This window comes from Triturus cristatus, chromosome 2_2 (genome assembly GCF_964204655.1).
Source record: "Triturus cristatus chromosome 2_2, aTriCri1.1, whole genome shotgun sequence".
Classification (NCBI taxonomy): domain Eukaryota; kingdom Metazoa; phylum Chordata; class Amphibia; order Caudata; family Salamandridae; genus Triturus; species Triturus cristatus.
In genome coordinates, this window is record NC_140582.1 from 818,714,482 (window position 1) to 818,738,400 (window position 23,919).

The 23,919-nt window shown below is 40.8% G+C and overlaps 1 protein-coding gene across 1 annotated transcript in view; it reads left to right on the top strand.

Moving 5' to 3' along the window:
- CORIN (corin, serine peptidase) overlaps positions 1–23,919 on the top strand; it is a 1,570,916-nt gene that overhangs the window by 1,326,680 nt on the left and 220,317 nt on the right. Inside the window, exon 14 of the mRNA XM_085642146.1 lies at positions 16,580–16,693. Within this exon, the coding sequence (XP_085498272.1) occupies positions 16,580–16,693 (114 nt within the window). The remainder of the gene's footprint in view (positions 1–16,579; positions 16,694–23,919) is intronic.

Consider the following 23,919-nt stretch of genomic DNA (forward strand, 5'->3'; position numbering starts at 1 on the left):
CTGTAGATCAAGAAGGACCTTATGTACATAGTGAATTATTAGGCCAAGACAGAAAATTCTTACTCGATACAGGGGCAAGTCGAACTACCATAAAACGTAGTGAAGTTCCAGGGGCACCCCTCTCAGGCTCACAGAATATTTCCCTTGGTTTTTCAGGAAAACCTATTGTTAATGAAGTATCACAGCCTCTTCCACTTACGATAGGACCTTTGACCCGAACTACAGATTTATTGCTTACTAAATCATGTCCAGAAAACTTGTTAGGAATAAAAACACTGAAAGCTCTAGGAGCTATAATATGTTGTTCTCCGGAAGGAGTAAGATTGTTTTTACGTGATTTTAAAGGTCACTATGTGTCTAGAGACATGGATCCCCGACTGCAGACTTTACCTGTACATCTATGGGCACAAGGCCCTACTGATGTTGGTTGCATGAATATTACACCATACCGAGTCACACTGAAGGCAGGAGTGGTACTACCACGAATGCGACAATACAAGTTACCACCAGATGCTGTAGTGGCTTTACTACAAATCATTGACGAGCTCATTGCCCAAGGAGTGGTTGTGGAAACAGACTCCAATGTATGTAATTCACCGATAATTCCGATTCTTAAACGAACAGATCCAAAGGCCCCGCCAGTATATCGATTGGTTTTTGATCTGCGCGAATTAAACAAATGCATTGTGCCGCAATTTCCTGTGGTCCCAGATATCTCGGCATTACTGACAGCTATTGATTCCGAAGCGACATTCTTTACTGTAATCGATCTCAAGAATGCCTTTTTCAGCGTCCCAATAGATCCGGAAAGCCAATATTTGTTCGGATTTAGTTTAAATGGGCGTAGCTTTAAATTCGCACGCGCACCTCAAGGATTTACAGAAAGCCCCAGCATCTATAGCCAAGCACTGAAACGAGAACTCGACAGTATCCACATGCCAGTTAATACTGCTCTGCTTCAATATGTCGATGATCTACTGATCACCGCGAGAAGCGAACCCGAATGTGAGAAAGCATCACTGACAGTTTTACAATTTTTAGCCGAAAAGGGGCACAAGGTGTCCCCTTCTAAGCTGCAATTCTGTGTCCAGCGAGTTGTTTATCTTGGACACTCGCTGTCCAAGGAGGGAAGGCAGCTTACACCCGACCGCATTCAGTTAATAGATAACATGCCAATACCCAAGACACAAAAGGAGGTGCGGGCTTTCATAGGCCTCACTTCATATTGCAGGCAGTGGATCCCTCAGTATGCATTTCTAGCAAAACCACTCATTCAGTTGACAACACAGGAGGCAGCCACATCGACTGTTCTCCCTTGGAATCAGGAACATACACAAGCTTTTGAAAGCCTAAAGAAAGCTTTATGTCAAGCACCTGTTTTAGCAACGCCATGTTACAGAAAACAGTTTACACTCTTTGTCACAGAACGCGAAGGTACTGCCTTGTCAGTACTCACACAGGAACAAGCAGGAGCATACAAACCATGTGCTTATTTTTCTAGTACATTAGATCCCGTAGCTCAGGCTTTGCCTGCATGCCTAAAATCAGTAGCAGCGACAGCTTTAGCAATAAGACAGAGCGACGCCATAGTGTTAGGACATCCATTGACAGTTCAAGTACCACATGCAGTAGAGGTTCTTGTAAATAGAACGCAAACACAACATTTGACTATCGCGCGACTCACTGGGTACGAACTAACATTGTTTCAGCCACATATAGAAATCAGACGTTGTAACACATTAAATCCTGCCACACTTTTACCTGTAATCGGAACAGACCCACTAGCCCATGACTGTATCGAAGTTATTACAATAACGACGAAACCTAGACAAGACTTAACCGATGTTCCATTGTTAGACCCAGACCTGACATTGTATGTAGATGGTTCATGTATGAGAACAAATACAGGAGAGTTAGTGGCTGCTTACGCAGTCACAACAGACACTGAAATAATTGAAACTGATCGCATAAATATCTTGTCAGCTCAAGCCGCAGAGCTTATCGCTCTGACTCAAGCCTGTATTCAAGCCACAAATAAAAAAGTCAACATATACACTGATTCACGTTATGCATTCGGAGTTGTACATGACTTCGGCGTGCTGTGGTGAGAGAGAGATTATTTAACTTCCCACGGTGCCCACATTCAGCACGGACCCCTCATTCATGCCTTATTAGATGCAATACATCTACCCACTGCAATATCAATTATGAAATGTAAGGCTCATACGAAGGTTACTGATATCATTTCTCAAGGCAATGATCTAGCCGACAGAACAGCTAAACAGACTGCTCAAACTCAAACCTCCGACATGACAAAGACAATAGTCCCGATGCCGACACATTGTATGACAGTTAAAGATCCTACTCTTGACGTAATTGACATACAGACACATGCTACACCAGACGAAACAAAGAAATGGACTGAATTAGGAGGGATCCAAACGGACCAAGGATGGATGATGAAGGAAAAGTCTGTGTGGTTCCTTCCTGATTCAATGGTCCAAGTTATAATTAACACTATACATAGTCCAGCACATCTAGGAGAAAAAGCTATGCTAGACAGCATTCAACACATTTGGTTCAATAAACATTTGCGAGCAGCAGCCAAACAAAAAGTTCGTACCTGTATGATCTGTTGCCAGTTCAACCCAGGAAAAAGCGTTCCCGTAGAACAAGGTGGATTTCATCCTCCTAATCACCCTTTTGAAGTACTCCAGATGGATTATATCCAGATGGAACGATGTCGAGGATTCAAATATGTTCTCGTAGTTGTCTGCGCTCTTTCCCGTTGGACGGAGGCATACCCGGTTTCAGATTACACTGCCCCGACTACTGCCAAACAGTTGGTTCGAGAATTCTTCCCACGATACGGTTTACCACGTGTTGTTCACTCAGATAACGGCCAGCCGTTCTCATCCGAATTAATGAAACATGTTTCACTTCTGTTAGGATATCAGTGGAAATTCCACTGTGTCCGACACCCCGAGGCAGCAGGTCTCGTGGAAAGACATAATCAGATACTGAAAATCAGATTGTCCAAAATATGCAGAGAGAAAGGTGTCGACTGGGTAGTAGCATTACCAGTTGCACTCTTTTACATGAGAATGGTAGCACACTCTCGAACAGGGCTATCCCCGTATGAGGTGATCTTCGGCAGACCACCAAATATGTGGGGGACGCCCATACCACGCAAAATAACTGATATTGACTGTAATATGCTGACAGATTACTTGGCTTCCTTGATGTCTGCACTACAATCTTGTCGTTCACAGGTAGCTGCAGCCTTTCCCGACAACACTGAGGTGAAACCCCATGACGTAGTTCCGGGAGACCTCGTTCTTGTGAGGAATTTTGATCGAAAGACTCAGCTGGAGCCCAGGTGGAAGTCACCCAAGTTGGTCCTGCTGACCACAAGGACAGCCGTAAAGATTGAAGGCAGAAAAGGATGGATTCATTCAAGTCATATCAAGAAATTTCATGGACTTCCTGCAGATGTAAATAGCCCACCTCGTGTGTCTTCACCAATTGACTCAAAACTACCTTTGGCTGATGCCGACAGTCAGGAACTCTATAAACTAAAACTCAGGCCTAGACCGTCGGACGATTTGATTGTTTAAGTCCTCTCCAAGGTGAAGCGGTTGAATCTGTCTCCGACATGTATCCCTTAGACCTGAATCATGGAAAATCACGAAAAATGTTGAAACGACAGGCATATTGTAAATCACTGCGTAGTCATTGCATAGTGACATTATTAATCTTGTTTTTCTTAAGTCTTTTAATAATTACTGCAAGTATATTGTTGCACATATATTACCCTATTGCCAGAAATGTTTACAATGTTACTGCTGAACATTCTTTTAGTGACCTACCCCCGCATGAATTGTCTTATAGACTTGCGCTGCGCAATAACACTTTCATTAGTATGTTACATCATTCCCATCAGACTAGTAATGCAACTAATTGTTGGGTGTGTGGCCGGCTCCCTCCCTATCAGAATTATGAAGGAGTCCTGCCTTTCTTTCCACATCCGTTTACACATAATGGCTCCTGTGGAGCGTGGTTTAGTTTAATCAATTCCATAGACTCAGACACAGCAGTTTATCAAGACCATTGGGTATGGGGAAATCTGAACCTAGTTTTATTCAAAGTCTGTTACCCTGACAAGGAGGGTCGCCCCAAAGGAACAGGAACTGATCTAGAAAATGAAGTATATGGATTAGGTAATTTTACACCTAATCTCATGATTCTAAATGTCAAATCCGAAGTTGAACTAGTTTTACCCACCATGTCAGTATTCCCAGCGAAGGGTGAATTGTGTGTAAGAAAAGTTGGTTCCATACATATGGGCCATAGTAAATGCACTACTATAGTAGAATTCAGTGATCAAGGCAAATCTTCATTTAGAGCTTCTCGCCACTCCTACTTTATATGTGGTCAGACTGCATATATGCGTCTACCTCTAGATTGGGATGGTACCTGCTACATTGCATTCCTTTTGCCACCTGTTTTCCTAGCTCCTCCTGATTATTATAGAAATATTCATTTAGTACACAACAGAGAGCGGAGAGATCTCCCAATTGTCGATTATACTGAGACGGCATGGGACAAGTATGTAGATTTTAATAAAGGCATCTTTCCCTATATAGGTACTGTTACTAATAGTAAGCTGATACGTAGATTAACTAGAACCCTTGAAGCAGTAGTGAATGAAACTATTTCCGCCTTAGGCAATTTAACAGAAGAGCAGTCTGCTATGCGGATTGTTGTGCTTCAAAATCGTCTTGTCCTTGACGTCATCCTGGCTGATAGGGGCGGAGCTTGTAGGGTCATCGGATCCAGCTGCTGCGTATTCATACCAGAAAATTCGCCATCTGTATATAAAGCCATAACTCGCCTTCATAAGATTGTGAGCCAGATACACCAGAACCCAGGCACTTGGACTTGGTCCGGGTGGTTTTGGAGTGTGATATCAGCCTGGGGATGGAGAGTTCTATCCTTCCTAGGTATTGGCCTTCTCATACTATTCAGTTGCTGTCTATGTCTACAATGTGGACCAGCGATCTGTGGTCTGTGTACCACATCGTGTATTCCACCACCAAGATTTCATTCGTCACGGAAGAAGAAAGAAGAACAAATGGTGTTATATGAACAGATCAATGGATTGATGAAGATTGATATCTCTTAACGGGCAAGTAGGGGACAAGGAGGGAATGTGGAAATATGGATTTTTCTGATCAGTTATGTCCCCTATCTTGGACCCCAACGGTTTCATGTATGAATCACAAGTACATGTATGTTCCCTCCAGTTCCAGTTATGAAGACGCAAACACATGTGCGTCCACCGTCAACATGTCCTCTGTCAGATCCGCCATGAATAGGCCGGATATTCCATTCCTAAGTATGAAAGGCCACCGGCTTTATATGGTTCACTTATGCCATTTTACAGTCCAGGCAAGCAGGCCCTGATTCTGTCATCAAACTCTTCTTGCCTTCTGCCTCTGAAAACTCCAGTCTGAGCCTGCATCTGTGACCATGAACTTTGTCTCATTCTCTGCGCGGCTTACGAAGCCTGACATCAGCCTATTCTCTGCCAAGAACTGTATTTCATCTCCGAGTTATCTGCTTCGCTCCTCAGCCGATGCATTCCTGTCTAGTAGTTTAAGTAAACATCCTTCCAGCTACCGAGCAATGGCTCGGCTTCTCTGTCTTTATGCAAGTAATTCATAGCCCTGTTACCATGGAATATTCCTACCCCCTCGCATTTAGTGTAGACACTTAGACGCTTGTACACGCACGCACAGTCAGTATAGAATAGATTCTGTCCGAGAGTCCTTCTTTTGTGGATAACATAGTTCTTTAAACATAGGATGTTAGATATGATTTGGGATTAGGTTGACTTGACCCCCCAGACTTCTTGTCTCCACATGTAGAGCTAAATGTCAAGTCCCCTTCACCCCCTAGTTGCACGTCAATCACACGTCATGCTGCTGCGCGCGCATCTATGCCAAGTATTATCTTATAGATCCACCTATATATGACATCATAACCAATTATGTTCCTTTTTACTCCTTATTACGCCCATTTTCGGTTACGCATATGAATCGTCATTTTCCTTATCAATTGTTACGCCTACCGCATTCGCTTCATTGTAATGTATGTTCTATAAAAGTCATTTCTTGTCAATAATGTATGTACTCCACTTCCTGAACCCCCGTGGTGATGGAACTTGGAGCAACCGATTATAATCGACCATTGGAATAAAGCCCATTCCGAACCTCTAATACCACGGATTCTGCCTCTTATTTACTGAGCTATTTTATTATGTTTCTGTATCAAATTAAGTCCCGGTAATTAAATTATTTACCACAAGCGGCATACTTGAGGCGAAAGGGCTGTACCTCTACCTATTCAATTGGCTGGTAAAGGCAAGGTCGATCTCCAGGTGAGCAAGCAGCATCAAAACAGTGATGGAAATACTTCACAGACTAGGGTTCTCAATAAATACAGAACAAGCATCAACAATACCAGAGAAACAGAAAATCTTTCTAGAAGTAAGAATAAATACAGTAGAAGCTAAAGCATTCCCCAGCGACAAGAGAATCCAATCGATAGCACAGCAAACTCCCCGCTACCGTAAGGGTCAGTCTCTGGTAGTGAGGACATTGAGGAAGATTCTAGGCATCATTGTTGCCTGTAGTCCACTTATTGCATATACAGAGCTACACAAGTCTAATCCAGGAATGGACTCAGAGCCAGTTAACAAACAGCAGGGAGTTGGTAGGAACAAGTGGTTGTTATATAAAAAGTGCAATAGGAAATGGCATGGTGGAGCAAAGAGAACATAACAGTGGGCAGGCTTTTTACACTACCAACTCCGATAGTGACCATCACAGTCGCCTCGTACACAGAAGGGTGAGCATGCATGGGGAGACTCATTGGAGGGGTGTCAATCCAGAAGTGACTCAACATAAATATGCTGCAACTAAAGACTGCATTTCTAGCCCTAAAAGCGTTTCAGATACAGGTATGTAGAAAGTCAATGCAAATACAGATGGACAACACAACAACTTTACACCTCAACAGAGAGATACAAAGTCCTTCACCCAATTGAAAATGACACAGGAATCATGGAGGTGGCTCATCCAAAGAAAGATAACACTAACAGCAATACACCTGCTAGGAGTGGACAGCGTGGAAGCAGAGAAGCTCAGCAGACAAGCAACCATTTTTCACGAACAGTAACTAAATCAGAGAGTAATCAAAAGAGTGTTCCAGGTGAAGAAGACACCAGAGATGGACCTGTTCCCAACACTACAGAATGCAAAATGCCAACATTCTGTGTCCAGGCTCCCACTTTGCTACTCCATGGGGAATACCCAGTCAATAGACTTGCCAGAGAAATGTTCATGTGCTTCACCTCTAATCCTACTAATACAGTTAGCAATAATTAAGTGCAATCAGTCGCACTTGACACTCATTTTGAGTCCCCCCACTTGGCGAGGCAAACATGTTTTTCTGATCTAATAAAGATGGCACTGGACAACATCCAAACACTGCGAGTCTTACATGACCACATATCCCTGCAGATGGGGAAATTTCACTTAGAACCCATCACCATGAGCTTCGCATCATGGCTCCTGAAGATTTAGAATTCGGACAATTAGGTCTTCTAGAGAGAGTAATGGAAGTCCTAAGGGAAGCGTGAAGAAAATGCTACAAAGCCAAATGGAAAAGATACATGAAGTAGTGCCCAATGTATGTCCTTTTCACAAACAGGATACTGCAGTCATCAGATAAGTAACTCATCAACTGGATAAAAACTGACCTATGCTTCGCTGAAGGTTCACTGGGCAGCAATAGTGGCCTACACGAGGGGTTGCATAGGCAGACATTTCTTCAATATACTGTGGGTCAAAAGGTTCCTAGAAAGAGCTAAGAAAATAGCCCCATCAAAATGTGCACCAACACCCAAGCAAGGTGTAAGCACACACCACCCAGGAGACATACTCGCAAATACGCATAGACAGGGTAGTCATGAGAACAAACCCACGTTTTCTACTAAAAAGTCATATCACAGTTTCACATGACCCAAGCTATCCAAATACCAAATTTCTTTCAGAAGCCAAAGACTCAAGCTGAAAGAGCCTTGCACACGCTGGAATGTACATAGATCGGTAATGTACTACATAGAGAGAACAATAGCAATCGGCAAAGGGAGACAGTTCTTTGTGTCCTTTGCAGACAAGAATAAGGGAGTAACAGTAACTAAAGGAACGATAGCAAGATGGATAGCTCAGATAATACAAAAGTGTCACAAGAAGGCTGACATAAAAATCTGGCATAAAAAGCTCAGAGTGCACTCCACAAGAAAGAATGGAGCCATCCTAACCTTCCTAGCAAACATCCCATTAAGTGATATGTATGCCAGCTACCTGGTCATCAGCCCAAATGTTCTCAAAGCACTATTGCATAGATCGCCAGATGAACAAAGAATCACACGTAGGACAAAAAGTACTAAAATATTTGTTTGCAAGTTTAATCTAATTTCAAACCCAACTATCGCAGTGAAAAAGGATACAGATTCAAAGTTTACGAAGAGCATGTGAATCCAGAAAAAGATTCACACTGTAAAATCTAAATGGTTACATACTGGTAAGAATAGTTTTGAAGTTTGAAGAATTTTCTTGATTCACATCTTCAACCTTCCCAGCAAATGAGGTAAAATAAAGCAAACCGGGATAAGGGAAAAGATACATAACAAAACGTAAACAAAAACAGGAAACCAATTAAAAATAAAGTGATGAACCAAGATCCCAGAGAAAAAAGAATCTGAAGTTGGCGACCATGCACAGGGGCTTCCGTGGCAACCATCTGAAGTCAGAAGAGAGACTGATAAGGCACCAAATGGAAACAACAGATGACGCCCAACAACAACAACAAAAAAAGAAAAGAGGACAACAAGAGGAGAATTCTAGACCTAAACACTAGATAGCACAATAATGTGCAGCATGTGAATCAAGAACATTCTTTAAGCTGTAAAATTATTCCTACTGGTAAGTAGCCATTTTGTTTCTATGGCACAACAAAATCAGTAGAATTGCTCTGGTTCTTTCATTGAACTGATTCTCTCTGCACCCTGGCACTTCTGCGTTTGTCAATTTATTTACTTTCTTTTATTTATAAAATAGTTTATAGGACCAAAACGCTTATAAACAGCACTAAAGAGAATCGTAAAATGTTCACAAATACTCAACCTAATAAAAATATACTTATTACATTATTTAAAATACAGTATGTTACATTCTTCCAGCATCTTGTAAAAATGTCCATACTGCTATAGACAAAGAGGAAAATTCGAAAATAATGCAAAAAGGCGCTTGCCTTTCTCGCAGTTCTTGGCTCTCTCTCCCGAAATGTAGAGAACAAATGAGAGGATCTAAGGGTGTGATAAAGAGTACAAGTGAGTAGAAAAGGGTCAGATTATCTTCAGAATATGGGAGAACATATGGATTGCACAGTGCTGAATGCAGTGCTATTAAGTGTCTCACGGTGGGCACTCAAAGAAAGGTTGTCATAAAGCATAATATTCAAGTATTTATACTGAGCTACAATCTTCAAGTGGTTTACTGCCCAGGAGCCATACAAAATTAAATGTATTTTTGCCAAATGAAATTATTTTGAACTTACTAATATTTATAATCATTTTATTGGTGTCAAAATAGATAGATAAACAATGTATTTGGATCTGCAATCCGATCGGGGTCCAATCCATTTTACATCATTGCCAGCATGCAGTAATATTCTGGTAGACTTGTGTTCCCTTGCTAATATCTATGAAGATCTGCCAGAAATAATTAAATTAGCAGGGTTGCAAGAATGCACCCAATCTAAGCCATTGTAGATAGCAATTTTCTTGAGCAGTGAGGGACTTAAATCTAACTGGACCTGGGCCCAATTTGCTGAGTGCAACGTCTTGATTCAGTACAACAGACCAGTGAGATCATCCTTCCATAAAAGGTTCACATGACCCCCAGTGAGAAAATGCCCCGTTTTGTGTGGTCACCTTCAGTTTTTGCTGAATTTTATTGGTGGCTTTTTGACTCTGCTAACTGGGTCACTTCTGTCCAGTGCCCAGTGTTTGTGCTATGACTTGTGAAACATGTACAAATTGACTAATCCCTGATGGACTTTTTAACTTTCTTAAAAGGTCATACTACATGGCACAGAAAATACACCTATGGCACAGAAAGTTAAATGTCACCTGTGGACAACAACACTTATTGCCACATCCACTAATGTGACAAGCAAAACATGGCTTCAGGCCAACCATTGAAGCCTGAGTGCTAGAGTTTAAACCTGCAGCCCGACCTATGAAACTAACCCTTTTGCCTGGGGAAACCTTCCTTTTTAATATTAAAATATTAATAAGTTACCCTTGTATAGGCCTAATAGCCCACAAGGTGGGTACATGGTGTTTAATAATGGGACATGTAGAATTGTAATATTAAAATTGTCCCTGCAGTGACAAGCTCCCAAAAGCCGTTTTCACTGTGAAAGGCTTTGGCTGTTGTGTATGAAAACTAGAGTACAGCTAAACATATTAATTGTGTATCTCGGATTTGGGAGCAGCAAAGACAATTGAACCACTCTTTTTAATATTTATTAAAAGCCTAATTCAATATAGAATGAGGGTTTTTAATAAATATTTTGTAAGAGTAGCTTTTAGAAAGTTACATATTCCCTGCCTGAAGCTCCCTGAGGCTGATCCGCATTAGCTCTCCAGCAGATATCAAGCAAGTACTTGACCTTAATGAGTTGTGATAACTGCTACCAGAGCTAGAAAAATGACCTGGGAGTGGGGAGTCATGTTCTACCCTGGCTGGCGAAACAGTTGTGATGGGTCCAGGAACCTAGTTAACTTTAAAGGGCCTGCCCTGTCACAAATAAATGTTAAATGATACCAGAAAAGGTCCCAGCCTCTGACCCCCTTATCAAGCTGGCACCAAACCTAGCTGGAGGAGAGCTGCAGTCAAAACTGGTTTTGAGTGACCATAGAGGAAGAGACTTCTCATTACCCTTGCCACACCTCTAGGGGACTACACTGGCTCTGCAAAAGGTGGAAGGGTTTCCCATATTGGATTTTGGAAATAAGATGCACTTTGGAATTGTTTGTAGTGGGGCAAACAGGAACTTCTGCAAAAGTTGGAAAGTATGCCACTGGAAACATTTACCTCAGTGTTTAGGGAAGAGCCAGTAGTGACCCACCTATTACCTGCTGCCATTCATAAATGTGGCACCCCAAGGCACCTCGGAGCACATTCTGGACCTGTGGAAGATTAGAAGAAGAACCGCACCTGCTGCTCTACACCTGTGAGGAGAACTGAAAGGACATGCTTCTACTTGTACCTAGAACAAAGAAGTGGGCTTCAGGAATCACTTGTCAGAGCTCCACTGTGACTACAGGGACACAATGAGCTGCAAAAGACCTTTTTCCGGAAGTCCCCAAATGACCAGTAGCAACTGTGCCCAGCTATTGGCCTCTGCCTAACACTTTGAGATGCATTACATGCCTCCCCTAGAGTCCTGGGAGCCTTAATAGTGTACTTTTGTGGTTGTTTGGGCACCACGGGAAGGTTCTGATGATTAAACACCATAAGATTGGATTTCAGATTTGTCCTGCTCAAAGATCCCCACACCTCCAAACAAAAACTTAATTCCAATGTGCTTTGGGACTTAGAAGAAATTGCAATGTTTTTTCTTCACGAAAGAGACACAGAAACCTTTTAGAACATTTTGACTTTCCGACTTTCACTGGGACTCAGTCGATTTGGTGTACTTGACCCGGGCTCCATCGTGTTTGGTGTTGAATTGCACCTCGGTCCGGGGCTCCTGTGACCATTGACTATCATTGCCACTTGTGAGAAATTGGGTTACTGGTTGAGAGAAGGTGGAACCCTACTCAGTCAGCAACCACAATCCTCATCGCGGTGAGGCACATGCATACCTCAAATTAGCCTGCTCCTAATCTTGTGGTAGTTTGGCACAGAACAGTCAGGCTTAACTTAGAGGCAATGTGTAAAGTATTTATGCAGCACTTCAAACAGTATTGAAAACACAAGACAAGGAAATCCCTCACCAATTTAGAAAAAAAGCAAAATTCAATAAATAAATCAAGACCAAAATGACATAAATCCAAACAGTAGAACTGGAGATATGCAATTTTAAAGATTTAGATGAAAATAGCACCAAAATACTCAAAGCACCACTCATTGCTGGTCTGGTCGTGCATGACTGGATGAAAGTCACATGTTCAGACCGACTAAAATGGAGCGCGGGTCGGATAAAGAGACCAAATTAGTCGTGCTGAAAAGATACCCTCTCATTTCAGGGCAAAGAGTCCCGTTTGCGGTAGAGGGGACAGCGAGGAGCAAAGATATGTCACAGACAGTCTGCAATGTAGCGCGAAGAGCAAGCAGGTGTCGCAGACAGTTTGTTTGTTTGTTTATTGAGTTTTATATAGCGCTGGCTAGACGCAGAGGTATCAGAGCGCTTTACATAAGCAACAACATAGCGAGTTACAAGATACAATAATTTAAACGTTTTTCACAGAAATTACAAAGTAAATGACAAATCATAGGAGGCAGAGAAGGAAAAGGGGGACAAGAATAGGAGTCTGAGAATAGGTGAGAGGGGTGAAGGGCACCTAAGGGGGATGGAGTAAAGGCAGTTAGGCAAAAAAGAGAAAAACCTTTGAGGGTCATCAGGAGGAGTCAGGAGGGAGGAAGGAATGGACAATGGTCAGACAAGATGGCGGGTCCGGATCATGGGAATCGACGGAGACCATCTCCCAAAAAATGGCGGGATGCACAAAAGTCACAAGTATCAAGGTATCAGAGCGTTTTACATAAGAAATAAAAATAGCGAGTTACAAGGTACAATAAATTAAACAATTAGTTGCAGTCATTACAAAGTGAGTGCAAACATCATAGGGGGAAGAGAAGGTAGAGGGGGACAAGAAGAGTGTTGTGAGAGAGGGTGAGGGGAGGGGAGGGAATCAGCGGGGGATGGGGTTAAGGCAGACCAGAAAGAAGGAGAAAAACGTTTGAGGATCGTGAGGGGGAGACCGGAGGGAAGGAGGAAAGGACAGAGGTCAAGCAAGATGGCAGGTCCGGGTCGTGGATATCGACGGAGGCCAACAACAAAATGGCAAGATATTCAAAACTCAAAAATCCATAACAAAGAACCAGAGAGCAGGATTTAAGTGCAAAGAGTCAGAGGGGGGACGCAGCCACAAAACCAAAGGCGGGTGGAAGGCTGTAGAAGGTGTGCAGAGGCTCAGGGCCACGGGGGCATCGGTATTGAAATTACGCAGGGCGTAGCTCCCGCACCCTCATACCTGGAAAGGACTCACAGGTCCCCAAAGTCGGAACTGAGGCAGAATACAACCCAAGCAGACAGACAGTATGGTGAAGGCAGCGAGGCAGCAGTGGGGACTGGGAGAGCGAGCCGGCCCTAGATCGGTAGAATTGCAGGTGGGAAGAGTGGAATCTCGCCCCCGATCAATCTGCCACCATCCAGAGTTTTCCGATGAAGACAGAGCTGCGCCAAGGTAGGTCCAATTAACAGCAATCCGCAGCGATTTATTCCGAGGGAGGCAGTAGAGGGAGAAAACAGCAGCAGTGGGACAAGGAATGCCATGCCCTAATCTACGGCTGGGTAGGTGACGGCCACGGGAGAAACCTGGGCCAGACTCCTATTTAGCCGAAGCGGCTCCACCGGGCATCGGCCATGTCGTCTTGATGTTCGCAGTCAGGATACGGGCAAAATTACGGGGAATAAGGCAAATTTAAGCCAAAACGGCAATCCCTGACCGGGAGCTCCCGGCTGGAGCTCCTCACCGGACGGCCATCTTCGACAGTTGTCGTAGTAGTGCGAAGATCCTGTTGTCGTCCTAAGTAGGCAGGCTGGAGCTTCACAATGTTTACTACCCACGAACAGTCAATGCTGTAGCGCGAAGGGTCAGGTTGACGAAAATTTGTGTTGGGGGGCTGTGTGAGCAAAGAGCCCAACAACTTCAATTCAGCCTCTCAACGGTCACACCAAGGGTCCAGGACCTGAGGGGTACCACTTGGGGGTCAAGGGCTTGCATGAGCCGAGCCTAGGTGGTGGTTCAGGTGAGTCTGGTATGTCCCTGTGGCTCTGAATAGGTGTCCAGCAGAGTAGCCTTTGAAGTCACTCTAAGAGTCCTGGCTTCATGTCCAATCTCTCTGATTCAGGCTGTAGTCCAGCAGGGCGACAATCCAGTAGAGTGGCGGTCCTTTCAGCAGCACAGCAGTCCTTTTTCCTGGCAGAGTCCCCACAGATCCAGAAGTGTACTGAAGAGTCTGTGTCTGAAGTCCAGTATTTGTACCAGGTGACTCCTTTGAAGTGGGAGAAGCTTCTAGAGGTTTCCCTTTGAAGTGCATATTTCCTGCCTCCCCTGCCATGGTTCTAGTCTAACTGTGGAGACAGGACACAGCCTATTCAAGTGTAAGTAGAACTGTGCCCAGCCATGCCCTTCCATCCTGACAGTTAAGGCCCACCCAGGCACCACTAAGCTCTCTATTTTGAGTGGCTGTCTAGGATACGTAAAACCTGACTGTCAGCAACACCCAGTCTTGTGACCCAGAGACAGGCTGCAGGCTCTAAATTGCAAAGGCAGAAAAATGCCAACTTTCTAAAAGTGGCATTTTCAAAATTGTAATTTAAAATCTGACTTTACTATAATAGAGGATATTTTATTACAGTTCCAAACATATCAAACATGAACTGGTTACCTGCTCCCATTTGCATTTTACAGCTTATTAACTGTAATAAGATAACTCCAGTATTACCATAGGAGAGGCAGACCTTGCAGTAGTGAAAAACGAATGTAAGAGTTTGTTACTACCAAGACATGTAAAACTTAAAAGTACATCTCCAACTTTTTAAATACATTGCACCCTGCCCTCTGGGATGCCCAGGGCCTATCTTCGGGGTGACTTATATGTATTAAAAAAGGAAGGTTTGGGCCCGGCAAAAGGTTTTGATGCCAGGTTAATTCAGCAGTTTAAAAGTGCACATGCAGACTGACAGGCCCGATACATGTTTGCAAGGCTACTTAAGTGGTTGGCACAACAAGTGCTGCAGGACCACAATTTACAGGCTATGAGTACATGTAGTACCACTTTACTAGGGACTTCTAAGTAAATTAAATATGCCAATTGGGTATAAGCTAATTCTACCATATCTTAAAGAGAGAACACAAGCACTTTAGCACCGTTAGCAGTGGTAAAATGCACAGAGTCCTATAAACCAACAAAAATAGTTTCAGAGAACAGAAGGGCAAAGGCAAAAAGTTTGGTGATGATCCTTCAGAAAGGGCCAACAGCGCTTTACTATTTCTTTGCTGTTTTTCACTTATATATTTAAAAAATCATATCTCGAATTCCCCTTATTGGATTTCTGTTGTTTGGTATCATTTGGCTGATTAAATATTTGGCTATTTGTATGAATTGGAGTGAGATTCTTTATTTGTATTGTTTCCTTGATTTTTTAACTGTCTGGGTGCTTGTAAATGCATTACATTTTCTCTAAGTTAAGGCTGTCTGCTCGGAGTCATTGCTAACAGGGGTTGAGCTTAGACTTAAATTACTGAAATGTTTGACACGTAAATGACTTTATTACATGTGGCAGACTACCATCCGCCCCAATTAATAATTCACTTTCTTACATCCACCATATGAAATGCTGCTTTGAAGTCTATGACACAGCTATATAAAGTTAATTACTATGAGAATTTCTTGACCAAAAGCCAGTGTATCAGCAAGGTGCATTATACTCCTCCCCGAAGAAGATCTTTGCATAACCTGAACTATACAGGTCTGCATCAAGTTGGGGAAACTCAGCTTTTCAAGAAAAGGGGTATCATTAACTGTTATCATGACCAGTTTTCTATTATACGTCAAATTTCTCTTATTCTCATCAAACCTCTGATAATTGTATGTGTTCCTTCCTTACTAATTCATAGTTTTAAATTTAAATTCAATTTTTTTATATGCACTCAGGCAGATGTGAGATGAAAAGCTTAAATGAGAACATTAATTCTAAATCCTCATTGGTAAATGATGTGTTTTAAAAATGTTGTAGTGTTCTGTGATGCACATTCTGTGATGAAAACCAGGTCTGAGGGAGCAACAAAGCGCTTGCTGTAAATATTATGCAGTTGCCCATCAGCCGATCAGAAAGCTGGAACAACTTCATAGAGATCAGGCAAAACAATGCATTGTTCCAGAGGTGGAATCATGTTAGGAGCATAGAAAGAAATATCTAGGTCACGAGTGTCCAGCATTGGTCAGATACATGCCAGTTTTCATAAAAAAACAAATAATCTGTGCAAATATATTCAGTTCCTTCTCTACCATTGATGGACAGCTCGTATCTAGAGTTACCTAACACTGTGTAAAGTACGCTTAAGAAGCTGTTCATTGTTTGTTACCACTATTTAAAAAACCTCTCTAAATAAATCAAATTGTCTAATAAATTTTCCTCCCAATTCTAGGCTGTGTTGAGAGAGGCCTGTGGGAATGCCCCTCTACCAAGCACTGCATTAAGTCTTCTATGATCTGTGACGGCTTCCCTGACTGTCCTGATAAAGTGGACGAGAAGAACTGCTGTGAGTAAATGTCCTTTGATTTTTCATTAACTTCCAGCTGATATTAAGCTAGGATCATTGTTCTTTCCTTCCTAAATTACAATTAGGAGATAACCACCCAGACTGTTGATGCTACAGCTCTGTATGTCCCAGATATAAAAAATGCAATGGGGCATTGGAAATGTCATGCCTATACTAAGAAGCAGTATGAAGCATTTACCATTTGTCAATTACATTTTTATGCCCTTCACAATATGTACTTATGCACTAACACCTCAATAAATAAATGGCTAAATACTTTTCTGCGAGGATACACAGCATCATATCCATCCTGAAATAGAAATCTAGATATGAGAACCTCTGGAGGTCACCAGTTTCTACTGATGTGAATGGTGAAGGCAATGTCTTATGGAATATGATGGTAGGCCAACACTTAATATCTTGGCCCTGTGTTTATGGTACACTCCACTCCTCTCTTCTGAAAATGGATCAGTCTTCTGTGTGAGTTCATTCTACAACCACTGTCAACTCCAGACTACTTTGATGCAGCCTCACTGAGATGTCATCAAGATAGCTAAATGAGGAACACAGGTGAAAATTACCATGAATTATGGCCTGTGAACACGAGGGTACAAAGTGTGCTACAGCAAGTGCAAATAATATAACAAATCGTGTTGTCTGATTAACTGCAAAGTTAAATATGCATAATTTAATGTTAAAGTAGGTATGAAAGAAAAAAAAACACAGAATAGCCTTTCAATACATTTTAATAGACAGTGATAAAAATCTGATAATATTCAGTGCAGGATTAAAGCTACAACAACTGATAGAAGTTAGAAGTTTACATAAACGGTGTACATTTTTGCATATAAAAAAATAAATATATAAGTTGTACCATAACTAAAATGTACATCATTTTGAGGTCTTTCACTTCATTTAGGGTACATAATTGATAGAAAGTGGATTGACAGCCCTATTATCTGAACAGTGCACTTTCAGTCGAGAGATCAATCAATCAATCTTCTTTAATCGACAGAAACAGAAAAACATCAGATAAAACCAACAAGCCTAAAACTACATAACAAATAAAGGGTGTAGGCATGTCAGTTAAAAGAGATACATTTTCTTAGTCTCAGTAAATGTTTAAAAAAGGCAGTCATAGTTGAACAAGTTGAAACCTCCTGCAGTTTCTGTAAAATAACATGGCTGATTTACAAATCCTAAAACCATTTCTCCCTAAAGGAGAACAAGCCACATAGAGCTAAGCTTTTTGTAAACAATTACAAATGAAAGCAAACTGCAGAATGCTTTGCTGTGCTGATCAAAAAGGCAGAGTGGCAAAGTTTTGCCCATCTTGCAAAAAGCAACGTCAAAATGGGTCAAAAGATATCCATGATCCGAATTCGTAATTAAAAAGTGGCATCGCTGCATGCTTTCTGTGATTAGAAGTGAGGATTATGCTGCTACAGTTGGCCTAGTTGAATCCTTCCTCAGGCACCTTCCTTCAAGCATTTGAGTACATAATTGGTAAATTTATTTTTGGGAATATTTATTAGTGATTCAGGGTCGCTAAAGAACTCGGGACTCCTCAGATTCCTGCAGGGAGAAGCAAAATATTCCAGCCATGGGATACGTTAGGTATGATCCATGCAATCTCATATCACCAAACAATTGAATGCAGTCTGGTTTTGTCAACAATGATATCAGGCAAGTTTAAATATCATCTAACAGGTAGGTAAGTCCTACTTCTTTGTGTGCTATAAAATTGGAACAGCTAGAAGGGAGGGCTAGGGGCCTTTTTTGAGTTTAAGCCGCTTTATTAAAAGTAATGCTATATAAGCATAAGAAATAGTCATAACATATGTGCACATGGAATCATAAATATACAAGCTAAATAATAGAAAATAAAGCTGTTTACAATTTTAGGGTATTGCAGTGAGGAAGGAAAGAGGATAAGAATAGGGAAAAATGGGGAACAAAGGGGAACAGGGAAAGAAATAATCTAGCAATTGAAGATAGTATAGTAGTATACAATAGTTAATACATTTGAAAAAAACTAAATACACGAGTAATAAAAGATAAATAAATAACATTTGCAAAAAAAAGCAGAGAAAAAAAGAAGTTTACTGTGGTCTAACGTTTTCAGAGCATGTACAATTAACACATTTTTTAGCATTAAGATCTAGGAAATCAGTTAATGGACACCAAAATAAGTGTGTATTAACATGTTGTCTACATTATAAGGCAAAGGCGACATCAAAACGGTGATAATGGCAGACATTATACCACCAAGCTTTGAGTGAGTGATGAGTAGCACATTTCCAGTTAAGTGTAATTTACTGAAAAGCTATGGGCAACATAAGGTCAAACAAGCCTCTTTTATGTGAACGCATGACAGGAGAACATCTGATAAGCTTCTTTAAAAGCAAGTACGGGGATAAAGAACAATGTAAATTAAATATTTATGTAAGCTGTGACCGCACTTTCCTCCAAAAACCTCAGTAGGTGGGCATAAAAAGAAGGTCCTTGAAAATGCCCACATGACCAACAAGTTTGACTTTGCGTGTGTGAAAAATTGGCTATAGACAACGGAGTGTGATATAGTCTATGATATAAAAGGAACATAGATTGAGTAGTGGAGGCAGTTATGACATTTTGTAATGTTCAAGCCAAAATTTGGTTCAAGTAAAATATAGGCCAGACACATTGCAAATCAGTTTCTAAATTAAGTTCCATCTTGGTTTTAGCACGAGAAGGATCTGTGGCTAAATGAATTTATAAATAGAAGAGGGTTTCGGAGTAAGCGTAAGCAAATGTACAAGTGAAGCATCAGGGAAAACAGTAGATGAATGAGATGGAAGAGAATAAAGGCTACCTAAAACAATTTCTAAAATAAGAGAACATTTATGCAAGGAGAAGCGTGGACAATTGAAAATCGTTTGGAATTGAGGAAAGGAGCGAGGATTCAAACCTTCAAATAAATCTCGGTATTTTACCTCGTTGTCTCCAGGACTTCTAAATATAGATCTGTTATTAATAGAACTCAAATGATTATACCAAAGAGAAGAATGTAAAAAAGAATATAGGGACAAGCATTGGGGAAGATAAGAAGGTTGAGGATACAAAAATGTTTTTTGAGGAAAAGAACTGCCTGAGTAGAAAACAGATCAAGCAATGAACGTTCAAAGTCACGTCATAAATGTGTGAAGGAGGAAGAAACTGGTAGAAGCCATGTAGAGGCCTAACACAAACAGAAAGCTGTATGGTAAGTACGAAAGTCAGGAAAATGAACACCTCCATCTGGCCTAGATTAATTAAGACGAGAAAAACATAAGCTACATGTTTTCTTATTCCAGAGGAATTTGGAAAGAAGAGAATCAATTTGTTTAAAATAAGTAAGTGGTATGTGCACAGGAGTCATGGACAGAATATATAAAAGAATAGGCGTAACCATCATTTTGAAGCAGTCAGGTCGACCCTACCGAGATAGAAACAATGGGTTCCAAGAAGAGAGAAGTTGATCAATTCTAGCAAAGCCATATTTCATATTAATTTTAACAGAAGATGTAATGGAATTATGCCTAATATGCCTAAATATTTAATCTTGGAACTATTCTAATAGAAACCAGGGAGTTCATAAGATTGTTTTACACAAAATTTGGTAACAGATAATACTTCCTGTGTTATCGAAATTAGTTTTATATCCTGAGACAGAAGAGAATTCCGAAATTTCATGAAGTAACGTGGGAAGTGTAACGCCCGGATTGGAAAGAAAGAAAAGAATATCATCTGCATAAGTGGAAAGTTTCAAATGTTTGTCTCCATATTGAAAACCTGATATGAGGTTATTATCTTGATTACGAGTTAAAAAGGGTTCAAGGGTGAGGACAAATAAAAGGGGAGATAAGGAGCAACCTTGACAAACTCCTCGTTGTAGGGGGAAATACTGGGATATACGTCCATTAACCAGCACAGAAGCCTTCGGGCTATATAAAGTAAAGAAATGAGCGCTGTAATTTTATGACCAAATCCATGCCAAGTAAGAGACATAAACAGAAAAAAGGCCTGTCAACTCTATCAAATGCTTTTACTGCATCGATATCAGCAGCAGCTAAGGAAGATGAAAGGGAAGAGGCTTTATTTAAAACATTAAAAAATAGTCTAGAATAATCAGAAGTCAGTCAACCCTTAACAAATACGGATTGTTCCTTACCTATCAACTTGAGAAGGAGTGGTTGGAGGCACAAAGCAAGTCATTTAGCAAAGATTTTATTTATAATCTACCTTTACGAGGAAAATTAGGGTGAACATTTTTATTTGAGAGGGATCCCAACCATCTTTATGAATGAGAGAAATTGTCGCTTCCTAGAAAGTACCCCCAGCTGCACCGGTACATTGAAAGGTTTGAAAGAGTTGCAAGAATCTGGGAAGTAGTAAACTTGAAAATTGTAAATAAAATTCTACTGTGAACTTGGAGTTTTACCTTTCTTAAAGGAATGAAGAGCTTTAAGTATGTCTGAGATCTAGAGATCTCTTTCCAGGGATACAAAATTAAGGTTCTCATGTGAAGGCGGTGGAATGACATTGAGATAAGCGTCAATGAAAAAAGAGTCTATAGACGACTCCTCTAGAATGTCTTGATCTTTGAATAGACGGAATACACCAGTTGACTGAAAATATTCAAAGGAAGAGTCTTTAGATAATTAGCTAGGAGTTTCCCAACTCTGTTACGCCCCCTATAATAACAGGCACTACTACGTAGTAAGAGAAATGCAGCATTATCCATAGATAGTTTATTAAAATTATGTTTAACGCAAACAGGTTCTTGTAAACTAGAATCATAATTGATGTCCAAGATGTTTAATAGTAGTTAATAAAGTTTTCTGTTGATTAGCGAAGAGTATCTCTTTTTTGGCGACAAAGCCGATAACAAACCCATGAGTGGTGGCTTAAAAAGTATTCTACAATAATAGGAGAGATGTGTTGGAGTCTGCATTGAGTGTAAAAGATTTATCAGCAAAAGTTGTGAATGACGTAGAAAGAGTGTGGTCCAATAAAAGAGAGTTATTAAAATGCCATCTATTTTGTTTGGTATGTGCCAGGAGTAGATCCAAATCTACAACAACTGTGGCATGATCGGAAATAACAATAGGTTCAATGGTATAAGTAATAAGATTTTGTGCCGGAGGTTGACTAAGAAAAATATGATCTAAGCTGATAAGGGAACCATGTGGAGGAGAGTTAAAAGAACACTTCCTTGCAATAGGGTTACACAATTGCAATGCATCCAGTAAATGATTATGGGACATAACAGAGTCAAACTGCTTATGATGTTTTATGAAGTATAAAGGCAACTTTGGATTGTTGATCTATAAAAGGGTCTGTAATCTGGTTACAAACACCTCCTAAAAGAAAAAAGTCATCCTTATATTGAAGGTGTAGTCCAGAATTGATAATCCGGTAAGGTAGGACCATAAACATTAAACACAGTTATGGAAACATTATTAATCAACAATTTAACAACTAGCCAACAACATTCAGAGTCTTTTTCTTGTGTAATACCAGAACATTTTAACTTTTTATGACATGATATAATAACCCCATTCTTCCTATTAGACGTAGGAGAGACAGAAACCGAACGCACCCAACTACGTTTTAGTTTTAAGGCTTCCAACTCTTTAAGATGAGTCTTTTGTAGGAGAACAAGATATGGAGTATAGGAAGCGAAATGAGAAAACAATGCTCTGCCCTTTGATGGGATTAACAAAACCTTTCACATTCTGAGATTAAACTCTGAATGGGACAACCAACAAAGAAATATAAAACTACACAATCAATGATACAAAAAAATATAGAAATTCGAGAAAAGGGAGAAAAAGGGAAAGTCAGGGAGAGAGATGAAATAGTTACTAAAAAAGGAAAGAAGGATAGGGGAAATAACAAGCAAAACAGTGAAAGACAGTACTTGTCAAAAACTGACGCCTGAAATACGTACCTTGTAAAGGAACAAGAAGGAGAATGGGATGGTGACAGAGATGAAGACAGCACAACCAACAAGGGGCAACGTACCACACCGGAGGATGACAAAGGACGGCCAGAAAACAAGCACATGAAGAGTTTTAGGAACCTACAAAAAAAGTTAAAGAAAAAGATGAACTTGGACAAACTGATAAATCATCAGGTTACAACAACCTATATGAGAGGCAAGAAACTATTAGAAATACAATAAACCATTTCAGAAAGACACTTCAGTAATTCAGCGTGCAGAAGAAGGACCAGTGGTACCCATCAAGGTCGTTGAGTGAGAGTTAATACATTTCTTAAGTTCAGCTGGATCCTCAAAAGTAGTGGTGTTATTTTGGAATGTAACTTTAAATATGCCAGGGTGAAACAAACCATGATGAGACCCTAAGGCTCGCAGTGCAGGGCGAAGATCAAACAAGTCCTTCCTGCATTTCGCTGTGGCGACATTCTGTGAGTGAAAAAGCTTGTTTCTAGACCACAAGATTAGTTTTTTTGCTTAATGTGCATTTAAAACTCTCAACAGGTCTGTGAATTCCTAAAATAAAATGATCACTCCACAAGGTTTATTGGGAGAAGCTGATAAAGACAAACAAGGACCTAGTTAATGAGCATGTTGAATATTTAGTCTAGTTGATGGAGGTAAGTCACGTTTTAGTAGAAACGAGGTAAGAAGGACACAGGATTATCCCCTTCAATCCCTTCTGAAAGGCTAAACATAGATTGCACCTGTTCCTATTTTCTAGGCCTTCTGCATGTTTCTTCAACAGTAGAGTATCTTTCTCCAGAGCTGCAATTTTATGGGAAGCAACATGAAAGTCAACCACCTGCTGCTAAACCAATGCCATTCTAGCCTTCACATTCGACCATTTGTCTTCAAGGGGTTAAATGTGACTATTAGTTTCCTCAATAAAACGTTGTAATGCTCGTATTTCCTCTGACACAATGTCTAAAGCAGGGACGATGACTTAGGTGGAGAAGGAGGCTCCTGTTTGAGCCTTTTATCTGCAGAGGAGAGCGAATGTGATTTTACTGATGAAGATGTGGAAGGTGTTGAACGATAAACACTAGACTGAGCCATATCCAGATCAATGAAGGAGCCCTCCATGAACGGCACAGCAGAAAAAGAGAAAGAAACAGATATGGCACCAGAGTGACCTCTACTTGAAGATAAGGAGATTGAGATTAAGGGGTCTGCCCTGGCCTGGTTTCAGGACTTCTTGAAA